At 42.1% G+C, this 13175-nt stretch overlaps 1 protein-coding gene across 5 annotated transcripts in view; it reads left to right on the top strand.

Annotated features, from left to right (window-relative positions):
* The window catches only part of MYO1C (myosin IC), a 416904-nt gene that overhangs the window by 253132 nt on the left and 150597 nt on the right, over positions 1 to 13175 (top strand). For all 5 annotated transcript variants that reach the window (XM_085649047.1, XM_085649050.1, XM_085649051.1 and 2 more), the window contains exons 4-5: positions 5634 to 5832; positions 7056 to 7136. In XM_085649047.1, the coding sequence (XP_085505173.1) occupies positions 5634 to 5832; positions 7056 to 7136 (280 nt within the window). The remainder of the gene's footprint in view (positions 1 to 5633; positions 5833 to 7055; positions 7137 to 13175) is intronic.

Genomic DNA, 13175 nt, shown 5'->3' with positions numbered 1-13175 from the left:
GGTTAGTGAGCAGCTTCATCTTTGAAATTGTGCATCTCTGAAGTGGGTGGGCCTGGAAAGACGATTTCAACTCTTACACAGAGTGTCTGGCTGCCGCCTCCAGTGCCCTACCCCTTACCTAGCGTGAGGAGAAGCATCTGTGTTTCTGGGGCCGGTTTAGTGCAGATATGACCTCAGTTTGTATACTGGGAAAGTTAGTGTGTCCTTGCAGATTCACAATCTTTAAATGTCACTGCTGCGTCCTGACGAGACTGGCTGGCCAGCTGAGCCTCAAGGTTTCAATGGGCATTGCGTTCTTTTGAAACATCTTTCACTCAGGTGTCAAATATCCGGTTCTTGCTCGTTGTCCTCTTGGTCATTACCTTCTCCTCAGCTCTCTCTGGGTAGATCAGCTGCTGCTCAGTCTCCGTGAATTCCAGATGAGTTAAATTAACTGCTCAAAGGGCCCAATGTTTATACTGCGTTGAGGGCACTGGCGGGAAACCATCGTCAACCCTGCTCTTTTTCCGTCACATTCTGAGTCTCTGGGCTAATGGGCTGCAGAAAGGTTTAATCCAACGAGTGAATTGTCTGCCTGTGACCCAAACATCCTTAACCGTGATCTTTTGGTTGCTGGTAAACAACCAGCATAAAACGCACGGGAGGGAGAAGGAGGAAAGTGGAAGATAAGCAGGCTGATTCACTCGGAACTGTGACTGAAGCAAGAGCTCGTCAAGCAGGAGATAAACAAGGGGCGAACCTTCGCCTTAATATTTCGAGCCCAAACCAAGAGGCTTGTACATTTCGTCTAGAGGTTTCGGTTTTCTAGACGGTATTTTCAAGACGAGTTTCCACTTGAAACTCGGAGGGATGTTTGCCCCTGACGAAGGGACAGTTCGTCCTGAAATCCGTTGGGCGCTGCTTCTCTCAACATATTGATTTTAATTCATGAAATCATTGTACAATTATTGAATGCTGCAAAAACTATGTTCTGTGTATAATGTATTGATTCGCATATGTTTTGAAGAGTCTAAAAAAATAAGAATTAAAAACCATATTCTTGAGTAAAACGGAAAAGAATTGGTGTAAATGTTCGACAAATGATGTAAATCTCTTATAGCGGTGCACGCTATAGTCCAAGTTGCCTTAGGAACTTGGCCGCTCCTTACTTATACTACACATGCTAGGCAGGCATATAAAAAGCGTGGCACGCTGATCAGTTCATTTTGCAAATATCAGGGTTATTGGAAAGACATAAGAGTGCACAATCTATCTCAATTATCAGATAAGCAGACGCGACAGGGGGCAGTGTGTGTCTCGAACCCACCAGACCGCTACAGTTTGAAGGAAAGGACACCGGTAAGCCAGAACCTGCCAGTAGCCATATCCCCAGACAGACAAATTCAGGAGCTCCACAATTTTGTGCAGATTCTCGTCCTATCCTAATAAAACATTTTTGTCAAGTCCATAGTCTGCTGGACCCTTGCACTCTTAACACCTTCACAGGGCATAACACGTACCCGAGACGTAAAGCACTAGCCTTAATTATGGGAAATTATGGATTTTACAGACTTTCCTCTAAGGGTACAGATTAAAATGCCAATGACAATCAGTTGCGACCAACCGTTTGTCCCTGTGTAGCCTGGAATAAACGAACAATAGCCACCTTTGACTGAGCATGGGGGGTGCTTTTAGGGTGTAGCCTCTAACCATTACAGCATAAGCCTTCCTGTTGTATGCCTAAACAGAAAATAAGGCACCCTCAGTGGTTTGACAGATTATCAAACCCACGTGGTAAAAAACAAAAGGCAGGTCAGCTTAGAATCAAACAAGTCAGAATTGCACAACTTTTCAAAAACGTGCTTGGATTTATGTACCTGCAGCATTGTTATAATATGTTCATTTCCTCCTTATTTTCCCATTGAGTTGAACCGATGATTTGGAGTTTACTTCACTCTGCATTCCAGGCATCATTGCCTAGGTAGCAATGTGATCAAAGGTTTGAGTTTAGCATGGGTTGAGTAGGATCCCTACAAAGCTCTCTAGGATTTTCCTCACAGGTTCACCTCAACATTTGACAAGGTTGTCCCTAAATTTACAGCCAAACTTCCAGGTTTGTAAAGTTAATAGAACACAGCTGAAAAGAAATGGAGAGTCTCAAATCTAAGAAGATCAATTAGATTATTGCTGGGTTGTAATATCCATTGTAAAACTGCAGACATCCACATTTGCGAGACTTGAGGGTCCGTAGTCTCATTTAGAGGTGTGGCAACAGCTTGATTTCCAATAGCTGAGCCTTCGCTTTTGTTACTATTGGAGACACTAAGTCAGCAGCACATCTGCAATATGTCCACTGGCATCGCAGCATCAGAAGGCCAGTCCTACTTATGGCTGGCCTTCCATTTCTGATTTTTCCTTCCTGATACGACCATGCTCGGAGCTCCAGGGAGGGGAGTAAATGAATATGTCCCCACTGTACAAGGAGAAAACGTCCTGCGCCTGCATAAAATGTTTGATTTACAGAAACAGAGCCGGCTTTGAGAGCTAGTTTCTGGAAAAACGCAATAAAAAAAATGCCCAGCTGGCTGCAATAACATGTTTGTCAGTCTGACATTACTTTTTCACAGCAAGTGTCGTTGTTATCTCGGAATGGACTCTTTCCTAAAAAATTAAAACAAAATAAAAATTGGTGAAATGACAGTGTTGAATTCTCATTTTGGTTGGCAGTCAGTTCACCCTGAGGCTGGCAAAGATGTGGCCTCCTCTGCCTTGATGTTTGTGACCTGTCTGAAAAACTGCAGTGTACATGAAACCTTTCTTAGTGTGAAGGTGATTATCTTCCTCCTCAGCCTGTGTGGCCCCACTCTATGTGAAGGGTTCAGCTGGCTTTATTATGCAAAAGTTGGTCGCACACTGCTCGTCACACCAGCAAGTTGCCCCAAAGGACTGTGGTAAATGTAGTGGCGACGGCGGGTACGCCTATGCCACGATGTATAAAGATCAGTATGTGTTGCGTTAGCCATCCCTGGACACGTGGCTTTATATTTTATTTGAGACAAAGGTCTGAAAAATTGCAAGTTAGGAAGTGTTATCTGTGTTTCATCTTGCAATGCACCCACCCCTCCTTTGAAGTCGAAGCTGACAAGTATATATCAGCTTCTCTTACCTTTCTGCGAGACTCGCTCTGGCTCAGGTTGAACCTTAAGTAAGACTCCCTTACTAACTTCTGTTCCCTTCAGATTTTGAAGGCTCTTGGACTGAAAGTTGCTCCCTACCATAACAGATCCTTGTTTTCACTATTCTAAAAGAATTGGCCTTGACTTGGAAGACGTGCAAATGTTCGCCCCGTCTCTGCTGCGGACTACACCTAAACATCCTAAGAATGCAGGCCCTTACTGTTTCAAAACATCATGGAGTACTTTGGCTGACTGAATATTTTTCATGTTGCTCTCACTCTCATTGAGAGATTGAATCTATACTTTCAGTGGAGCTGGATAACATTTGCTGGTGTTGACAGCTGCCTCTTCCGCTCCATGCACCAGGTCCTTCTAAAATTGCTGATCGTATTCAGGACTGTCAACCGTAACATTTTCATAGAAAGTTTTAAATCCATCTCTTTAAGGCCCTGTTGTATCGTGGTTCACACAGTTCTTAAATTAGCTGGACCAAGAAGTCTCTCTACTGCCCTTTGTCACTCATGCCTTCTCTCAACTAATGTTCTCCATTGCTCCTCTTTATCCCCAAACCTGTATATTGTTTACGTTGAACCTCTGGCACAACCCATCCTGTACCACTGTCTACATGCCAAGGATCTTCTAATTCCTTTAGTTTCAATAGGGATCTGGTTACTGGGACCAGGTGGTACTAGCACTGCATGATGGAGATTATGGAGCGCTTGGGCAGACACTATCTCAAATAGAATATTGTTAAAATGGAGATCATGATCCTAATCAGCAGGGAGGATGCTAGGGTCTGCATTTCTGGGCTGCTATCCACAAAACAACGCAGAAGCTGGGGTGCAAGTGTGATTCATACTTTTTTGTGGCACCTAAGTTAAAACACGGTTCCATCAATCTTTTTCTTCCTACATAGAGTCCTATGGAGAATTTCCCCTGATTTCTCATGGCCACATTGTTGCCACAATTGCTTCTTGGCTAGATTATGAAAAGGCCTTTCTTATAGGATTCCTAAATTTGCAGCTTTTTGACTCATCTGTGGATCTTGGATATGGACCAGATGTACAAAGGTTTTAGCGTTTGCAAATCCTCTGATTTGGTAAATCCTCTGATTTGGTAAATCAACAGGTTTGAGAATTGTACTTGCCCATTTAACGATTAGGAACATCTTTTCTGAATTCCTTAATATCTTTAGAAAACCATACTGAATCTGCATTTTACGGACGTGTTTAGAACATCCCTTCCTAATACCGATTCCTTATGGTGTGTATTATTGTTTTAATATTTTGCTCACCCCTCATATGTGGACCCCTTTCCCATATATGCCTTTTGGGGAAAACATAGAACCACAGCTCACTCCCACCTCCCCTCCCCCCACCCCCCCAAACAAGTTTGTAAAACATTTATTTTTTATTTTATAATTTTTAACTTCCTGTTTCCTTTAAGGAATCCTTGCTGCATTAAAATATGATTGCTTTATTTAAAAATAATCAGACAAAATCAGCTGCTTACCCCAGCAGGCCACTATCCCCTTGATGGCAACAAATCATGGTGGGTCGGTATAGGCACCTACCTCATTATTATTAATTATGTAGTTTGAATTTCGCCCCACAACGATTCAGTATTTTGTGGATCAGTTTGCAAAATACCAATGCATTCGGTAAACGTTGGTGCACAAATTGTGGTCACTTTTAGTAAAGGCATTGTACATACATCCGGCCCCTTTTGTATCAACTGCAAGACTCTGCATTTGCTCAAGTGAATTTAGCAGTCATTTCATGGTCCATTATATTGTTTGTTGGGCCCTCCAAGTCAAAGCCACTCAGTGTCTTAACAGTGCAGTGATTGCTTATGTTCCCATAATAGCCTTGTGCTCTGTGTTCTGTTGTGATCCAGTCTTCTCCCAGATCCAAAGATAACATGAAGTTAGTCACTCTCCTTTTCTGTTACCTTCCTCTAAAAAAGTTTGGTAGTGGTCTTCTTTTAGTTTTATAATGTATTCTTCTTTTGTAAGAACATTGGCATTTTACCATTGAACCCAACTCTTTCTTATTTTAAATATATCTTAGTGACTTTATACCAGTAAACGGAGAAAATGTGTGTTTGACTAAGCACTGCTTCGCCCTTGACAGCTACTGCACGATAGGCCAAAATCCCAAGAGAGATCCATAATGGACAGTGAGTTATTTAAGATAATGTAGATTTATCACTGATTCTGAAAGGTTATCACTGAGTTTTGAGACAGTTGGTACAATACAGCTTTCTGAGGTACACTGGCGGAGTCGCTGATTCTGGGACACAATGGAGATAATCAATGATTTTCAGAATGTTGTGAGATAGCCAATGATTTATGAAATTTGGCGGTAGGATTACTGATTCGGTGGGCATGGTGCAAATATCTCATCACTGCACAGTCATTTGAGGCTCTTTGTTCTCTTGAAACAGGCTAAAGTTCTCTCCTCTTTATTTCTATCTTAGCTATGCAATTGCTGACAACTCCTATCGGTCGATGCGTACTGAGAGGCGAGATCAGTGTATCCTTATATCCGGGGAAAGTGGTGCTGGCAAGACTGAGGCCACGAAGAAGATTCTGCAGTACTTCGCCATTACCTGCCCTGCCAGCGACCAGGTGGAGACCATTAAAGATCGGCTGCTCCAGTCCAATCCTGTGTTAGAGGTAAATACTTGAGCTCGTGCTGGAACGAAATACAAATCTGTGTATTATTTGTGGTTCTGTAAAGTGCTGCATACCACCATACATTAGCATCGGAGCATCTTCAGTAGAGTTACAGGAATGAAAAAATACTAGGAAACCTGGATTGGAAAAGTCAGTCAGCCTACTGCTGAAGGGACAGCGGGCAGACACATTTTTTGCAGTTAAAGTAAAGGTGCTAAAGCATTGGAGGAGCCAACAAATGTAAGCCTGGTAGAGAAGGCGATGACTGTTCTCAAACATGTGGCTGTCCTGGCAGGATATCGAGTCAGAGGAGTTTGTATGAAGTGGCTATTTTCCTGGACTACCAAATTTCAGAAAGTTAGATTCTTCTCTCGGCTGTAGGAGGTAATGACTTCCAAAGAGATAAGCCTTGTAGATGAGAGGGTCTTCCATCGAAATTGTGGATAGCAGATGCTGCTTGGCAGGTCTTAGGTTTATGGTTGAGAGATATGAGCAATCAGTTTGCAAGCTAGTCCAGCAAGCGGCCATATAACGCCTTCCGTAATATACCAAGAGTTTTATGTTTGGATTATTCCCACACTTTGCGCAAATGGAGGTGTTTTAATCCGAACCAGAGGCATGCTGCACATTTCTTGACTTATTCTGGGCCCATTGGAGATTTATACTAGAGGTTAATGCAGTAATCTAGATGAGAGATTATCACTACAAGTTCTAGGTCAATTTTCTGGGATCCTTGCTACCATGATACTAGTATGTACTAATCTGTCCCATATTCCTTTGTTACATGTATACTTACTGTGATCTTCAGACAGACTCACCTGCGGTCGTACTTAGATACAGGCACACACCTACATACAATGGTCCTCTAGCATGGACACTAGCCCGTAACCTCTGATGCACACAATGCCACTTTTTTCCTTAGATGCACATTCCATTGTCCTCAAGTGCAAACACATCCACCAGTGACCACAAGTTCTCTAATTCTGGACCCAGCTTCCATAAACTCTGAGGTTTCATTGAAGCACAGGCGACATATGCTCCATTCCTGTTAGTGCTGTCAGAAATGGTTCATGTGTTGATTATGCTGCCTGAACGGAATTTGTCTGTTATTGATGTTACTCTTACTGTACTCTTTTATATGTGACACACGTGTCCTTTCTTTACTATGGGAATTATATGGTAATGTTTTGATACTTCATGTTTTTTCTTCGTCTTATTTTCAGGCCTTTGGTAATGCAAAAACACTACGAAATGACAACTCAAGCCGGTTTGGCAAGTACATGGATGTGCAGTTTGATTATAAGGTAATTTTCAAGTCTATCTGAGAAGTCATAGGTCTTACATTTTCACTTCTGTACTGCTGTGCATGTTTCTGTACACCCTCCTTTTCCCCTCTAGTTTTCTGAATCCTCTGCACATGTATTAGTCATCTCTCTTTTTTTGTGAACTAAATGATCTCTCACTTCATTGATCCTTGCACATGTTTGTGCCCTCTATATTCATTCAGCCTGTTGGCTCTCCAGTATATACAAAGACAAAGTGGCGACAATGACACCGGAAAATTCTTATAAACCATCAGTGCAAGATCCTTAGTATGCTATATAACTCCATGATGCAGACTCCTGTAATTGTTGCCAGTGGCTGTCCGTGAGCAAGCCTATGCTCCTTTACAACGGGAGCAGTCTAAGTAGGAATATAGGAAGCGCCTAGATGCCTCTGGGCAGTAGTGCGCTATACAAAAACAGTATTCATTTAATTTCAGTATTGAGAAGTGCGAATGCATGGTAGAGGAATATAGCACAAATCTTCCACCATCTCTAATTCGCTGTTGCCAAGAACAAATAAAGTTTAGTGTATGCAACTCAACATCTCGAGTGCAGTTCTCCCTTATGGCATTCGGGTTTAAATAACTTCTTCAGGGGTGCATTAAGTGCAGGGGAGAGTTTTGATGGTGACCTTATTTACAAAAGGAATTATTCCTAAGCTAGATTGCTGGTTTTGAGAAGACCTGCAAACACATTGCCCTTCGTGTATACGTATGTGACAGCATCTAATACTAACTTGATTTTTCTGAATGATATAAAAGAGTTGGGAATGACAAAGAACAAAGGGACACGGACTCCTATTTATTTGTTAGAAAACCTTGTTTCCTAAGCACACATTGATTATCAGAGCACCTCTGTTTCCTCAGTTAGCCCAGTTTAAAGGTAATCATAGTCTGAGCATTGATTGATAATGTCCCGCCTTAAAGAGGTCTTAGTCCATGATCTTTCCCAAAATGAGATTCAGTCTCTCATAAGCATGACTTTGCTAAAGGGATCACTTGATTCTCTCTGATACCAGTAGGACAGCAATTGGAGTGACTTGGTGTTCTTCTGGATTACACAGAACAAAACCATACAAATTGTTAGGCCTTCATGCCAAAAAGGGTTTTGCGAACAGGAGAACTGGATGGGCCAAAATAATAGGGCAGCTTGCTACTTACATCCACAGCCCTATTAATTGCCCTATCTATGGAATATACAACCCCTCTAAACGCCCTTTTCACAAAAGTCACTATACAAAAATGGTAAGTATTCACATGGGCAACTATGTCTATCATTAGACTTCTCAGTGAAGCACACACTTCTTCCTCCCTGCAGACCGCCTGCAGTGCCCCTAACGTTTCCTACATACATTTAATTGCAACAGACATCCTTTTAAGCATGCGCTTGAAGGGTGACCAGGATCTCAATTAAAGTCTGAATGCTCCACTGATCTTCTGGGATTGTGAAGCATCTTATAAATGGTATATAACGTTCCTTAGGCCTCGCAAAGCAAATGGAAAATGCTATGTATATATAAAATCACACCATACCATACCCATACACAACTTCTATTTTCCTCGCATTGGAGGCTAATTCTATTAGTAATTGCATTTTACCTTTGGAAGTTATAGTTTAATACTCTCTGGACGATGATAATAAACTTGAATTGAAGATGATGCAATAATTTGCGGGGTCTGCAGATATGATTATAGAGGACAAAGATTGTATGTCCTGCTACTGCACAGAGCTCCATCTTTCTGACTGATGCACAAATTCAGGTTGCAGGTTGTTATTGCATGGATAAAGCACAGAGGAGCTATGAATATGCCATCTCTGTATTCCAATATACACATTGATTTTAGCTGTGGCATATGTCATAGAACTGAACAGTGTGTCTCACAAAAAGGGTCAGAGGAAGTATACACTGCTAAATTCAACAGCAGATCCTATACTACTTACAAGAATTATTAAACTCACATAGAGTAGCTAGATGCGAAAAAATCACAAGAAAAAAGATCTCAAAGAAGAGGTGGGGGCACTATAAGTGTTTGGACAAGAACCGTCACTCACCTGATGGTGGCATGCTTCGTCATGGGGTCCCTCCACACACCGGGACCGCAAGGTACCCAATGGGAGGCTACAACTTTCCACAGGAAAGGAGCGGGCGTGTTTTGGAGGCACGCCTAAGTATTAAACCCTCAAGGGTGAAGGTGAGCGGCAGAGTGCAAGTGAAAAGTGATTTTAAACTATCTCAACAAGTACAATACATGTGGATAGAAGTGAAAAAAAGCATAGTGCAGCAGGGTTATGGACGTTCACCCTGTATACGGTCAACATGTTTCTGCCATGTGTGACTTAGATGTCCCAGGCATTCTTCAGGACCATAATGTAGTGTGTCACTGCTGTGTAAATATGTGTAAATTGTAAATAACAAAACAATCAAAAAATATACCAGGGTCTTTATGGAGGACTGACATTCCCCACACGGAAGAGAGTTCTACATGTGAAGAGACTCTCTAGAAGGTAGAGTTGGACCTTATATACTGCCCTTGGGGCCATCGGACCTATTCATCAACCTGCTGCCATTGTGCACGGCTGGTCAAGAAATATACCCGAGTATATTTGTTAATTGTTTTGTTATTTATAATTTGCACACATTTACACAGCAAAGTGACAATACATTATGGTCCTGAAGAATGCTTGGAACATCTAAGTCACACATGGCAGAAAGATGTTGACCCTATACAGGGTGAACATCCATAACCCTGCTGCACTATGCTTTTAACCTCTATCCATGAGGACATAATATTAAAGTTGTTTTGTCCTTGTTGAGATAGTTGAAAATCACTTTTCACTTGCTCTCTGCCCCTCACCTTCACCCTTGAGGATTTAAAACTTAGGCGTTCTACCAAAACACACCCACTCCTTTCCTGTGGAAAGTTGTAGCCCACACTGGGTACCTTGCAGTCGCGGTGTGTGGAGGGTCCCAATGATGAAGCATGTCACCCTCGGGTGAGTGAGTGTTCTTGTCCAAACACTTGTGGTGTCCCCACCTCTTCTTTTAGTTATTCTTTTCTTGTGATTTTTTCGCAACTGGCTACTCTATTCTTTGTGTGAGTTTAATAGAACTGGACAGGCCTTCATAGCAAGAGGACAAACATATTGTTCATGGCTTTGGAAAAGTTGTGTCACTCTACTCTTGAACATTTTTAGGGCAGCCTGGTGTTTTTCCTCAGTGAGTTTGACAATCATGTGAGTCCTCTGGCAATATTGATGCTTGAACTAAAGATGGTGGGAGCATCATCCTATTCCAGAGATTCAAGCCTTTTCCACCTGTACCCTTGTTAGGATACTTTGCCTTCATTATGTCTGTGAAATGGATGCAGGATGAATGTTGTATGCATTTCAGATATTTGTTTCAGAGGCAAGCTGGTGAATTTTAGGGTCTATTGGGGGACTCCGTGCATGTTTTGTGGAGGAGAGGGGGGGGATTAACCACATCAGCCCATTCCTTTTGTCGAAATTCTATTTCCCTGTGCCATAAGTGAAACCCAGCCACCCTTTGGGTCCAGTGTCGGGCAATCGTCCTTGGCTAGAGAAACTGCTGCAGAACGGTCTTAGCCCTATACACATAATACCTTCGACCACTCCCAAATGATCCAGTGAAAGACTGTGTGCCTAGAAGCCCACAAAATGTCGTACCAGAAAGACTGCATCCTTCTATAGGCACCCACAAACTTTTAAAGCTGTGGACACTGGTTGATTCAGACAATCCTGACATGACCACTAGGGGTGTATAATTACTGGAGCTCTCGACCAGTGCTTAGTTCATTCTTGTCGACTTGACATAGAAGAGGACTGCACACAACTGTAGAAGAAGAAATGACTTGGAACTAAATCTTCGTCTGTTGTCCGTTTTCTATCAAGAGTGGGCTTATTCCTCCGAGGGCTGTGAGAATACTTACTGCTGTGGCCTGTCTGCCGAAATGTAGCCTAACTGCTTGCACAAGGAGTTGAACTGTACATGCTCAAAAGAGCCAGCCTGATCCATAGGGCCACCTAACTGGGAGGTCCACCTAAGGGACGTCCTGACGGACTGCGGCTACCAAACCGCCTCAAGGTCGTTGCAGAACAGCTGGTCAAGAGGAAGAATGTAACAGGAACATCCTATCATCTGAATCATGGAGTTACCTTTTTGTTTTCTGTTGTCAAGGGTGGTGAGCCATTCTCCCGGTCCAAACCCAGTATTCCCTCTTCCTCAGCCCCGTAGGTATTCAGACTCAGTCAGTTTTCACAGCCCCAGTGCAGCTCTAATTCTGCTAGCTGGCTGTAGGAGATCACCTCGATTCAAGAACTGTTAGAATTAAATTCCTAGCCATTACCATTATGAAGGTATCGACATTAGACTGTCTGGACCTAACCCTGAATAGTGAGGGCCCGTTTGGGCCAGTGACTACTGTGGGTGTCCCGCCCACTGAAAAAACCTTACCATGACTGGTGAATCTCGAGATACATGCCCCCTAAAAAAACAACAAAAAAAACAACTTAGTAAGAACTGGCTCAGTAGTCCCATATGGTGCTTCCAAAAAACAGGACTAACAGTTGGGTCGTAAAGTAATAGCAGGACTCCAGTGACAGTCTTTCTCTGGACACAGATATGGGTACTGTAGTTACAAAGCTACCTGTACTAGGACACTCATGGAGCACTAAAGGTTTTGGCTGTGTGGGATCATAGTTGTTTGGGTGGTTGATTTTTGTAATACACATCTGTGTGGTTGCCACCATTCATTCTGGCCCTTACACATTTTTAAGGGTGACTGTTTCAGTTCTGACCTTAGTACCAATGGTTATTGCGGGCCCATTCAGGGCTTGCATATCCCTTGCTTCCTTTTAGACTTCTTTGCGAGAGTCCAGCATTAACTTCCGATGTGAGATTTCCTGATCCCAAAGTCACGCCAGCTTAAGGCACCATCATCCTGTTTGATTCTTTGCGGACAGTGGTATTTATGATTGTCACTGTCGGCCATTGGTATTTATGACTCTGACACTGCTCCTCATCCCTTTGGTGGCTATCCGTACCATAAGCAGAATGATTTATTTAGAATACTACCAGATTGGAAAAAGGAACCACATGTGGATCTATAGCTAAGCCTCCAGAGGGTAAGCCCTAGCAAGCTTTACCAAATGAAAGCATAAATGTAGACAGATTTGAGGCTTTTGAGAGTGATTAGAATGACTCCAAAGAAATGTTTTTACTGGAAGACATGATTTTTATACACATTGATGTTTATCAGGTGTATTGGTATCCAATGAAAGTTGATCAGATACACACGTCTTAAACCAACACATGTTTGACGACAAAATCAATTAAATCAACCCTTCATCAGGGCTTAAAGGAAAATAGAAGTAATTAGAAATATTATAAGCTAAGGTAGTGGGCTTTAAACAAGTGTATAAGGTACACAATAATGACATATATGAATTAGAGGTGAAAACATAGGGTAAGAACAAATAATATGTATGTTTAACTATGTAAACATAAAATAACAATATAAAGACAAATTACATTAAGTATGATTGGTGACCAATAGATGAACTCATTCAATATAGTTATCCTAAGGAACTCTCTCAGTTGAGGAGAGAAGAGAGAGAGTTGATAAGTTTAGGGTTGCTCAACTATTATACAAACAGATATCATGTTTTTTGTTTATATTAGAGAGATAAAGGATGAAACGATGTAGTGAGGCTTATCAGCGTTATTGGCAGCACGATAATCCCAGTTCAATGCAGTGTGAAGAGTGGACTTTGAGTAACAAGAGTGTAACATGCTGGTCTGTTCGTCACTGGCTGCCAGATTTTATCTGGCACTGGTGTTTTTGAATGCCTACTCCATATTCACATTCAATTTTTTAAGTCACAAATGTTTTCTTGTTGATCTGTGAAACATTTGCACAGGTGAACTTGTTCACAGGGTCAGCGCTGTGATGAGCTGCAGGTAGCGGTCAAAAGGGTTGCAGAAATGTCAGCAAATTGTTT

This window comes from Triturus cristatus, chromosome 3_2 (genome assembly GCF_964204655.1).
Source record: "Triturus cristatus chromosome 3_2, aTriCri1.1, whole genome shotgun sequence".
Taxonomy (NCBI): domain Eukaryota; kingdom Metazoa; phylum Chordata; class Amphibia; order Caudata; family Salamandridae; genus Triturus; species Triturus cristatus.
This window is presented reverse-complemented; position numbering and strand designations above follow the sequence as displayed.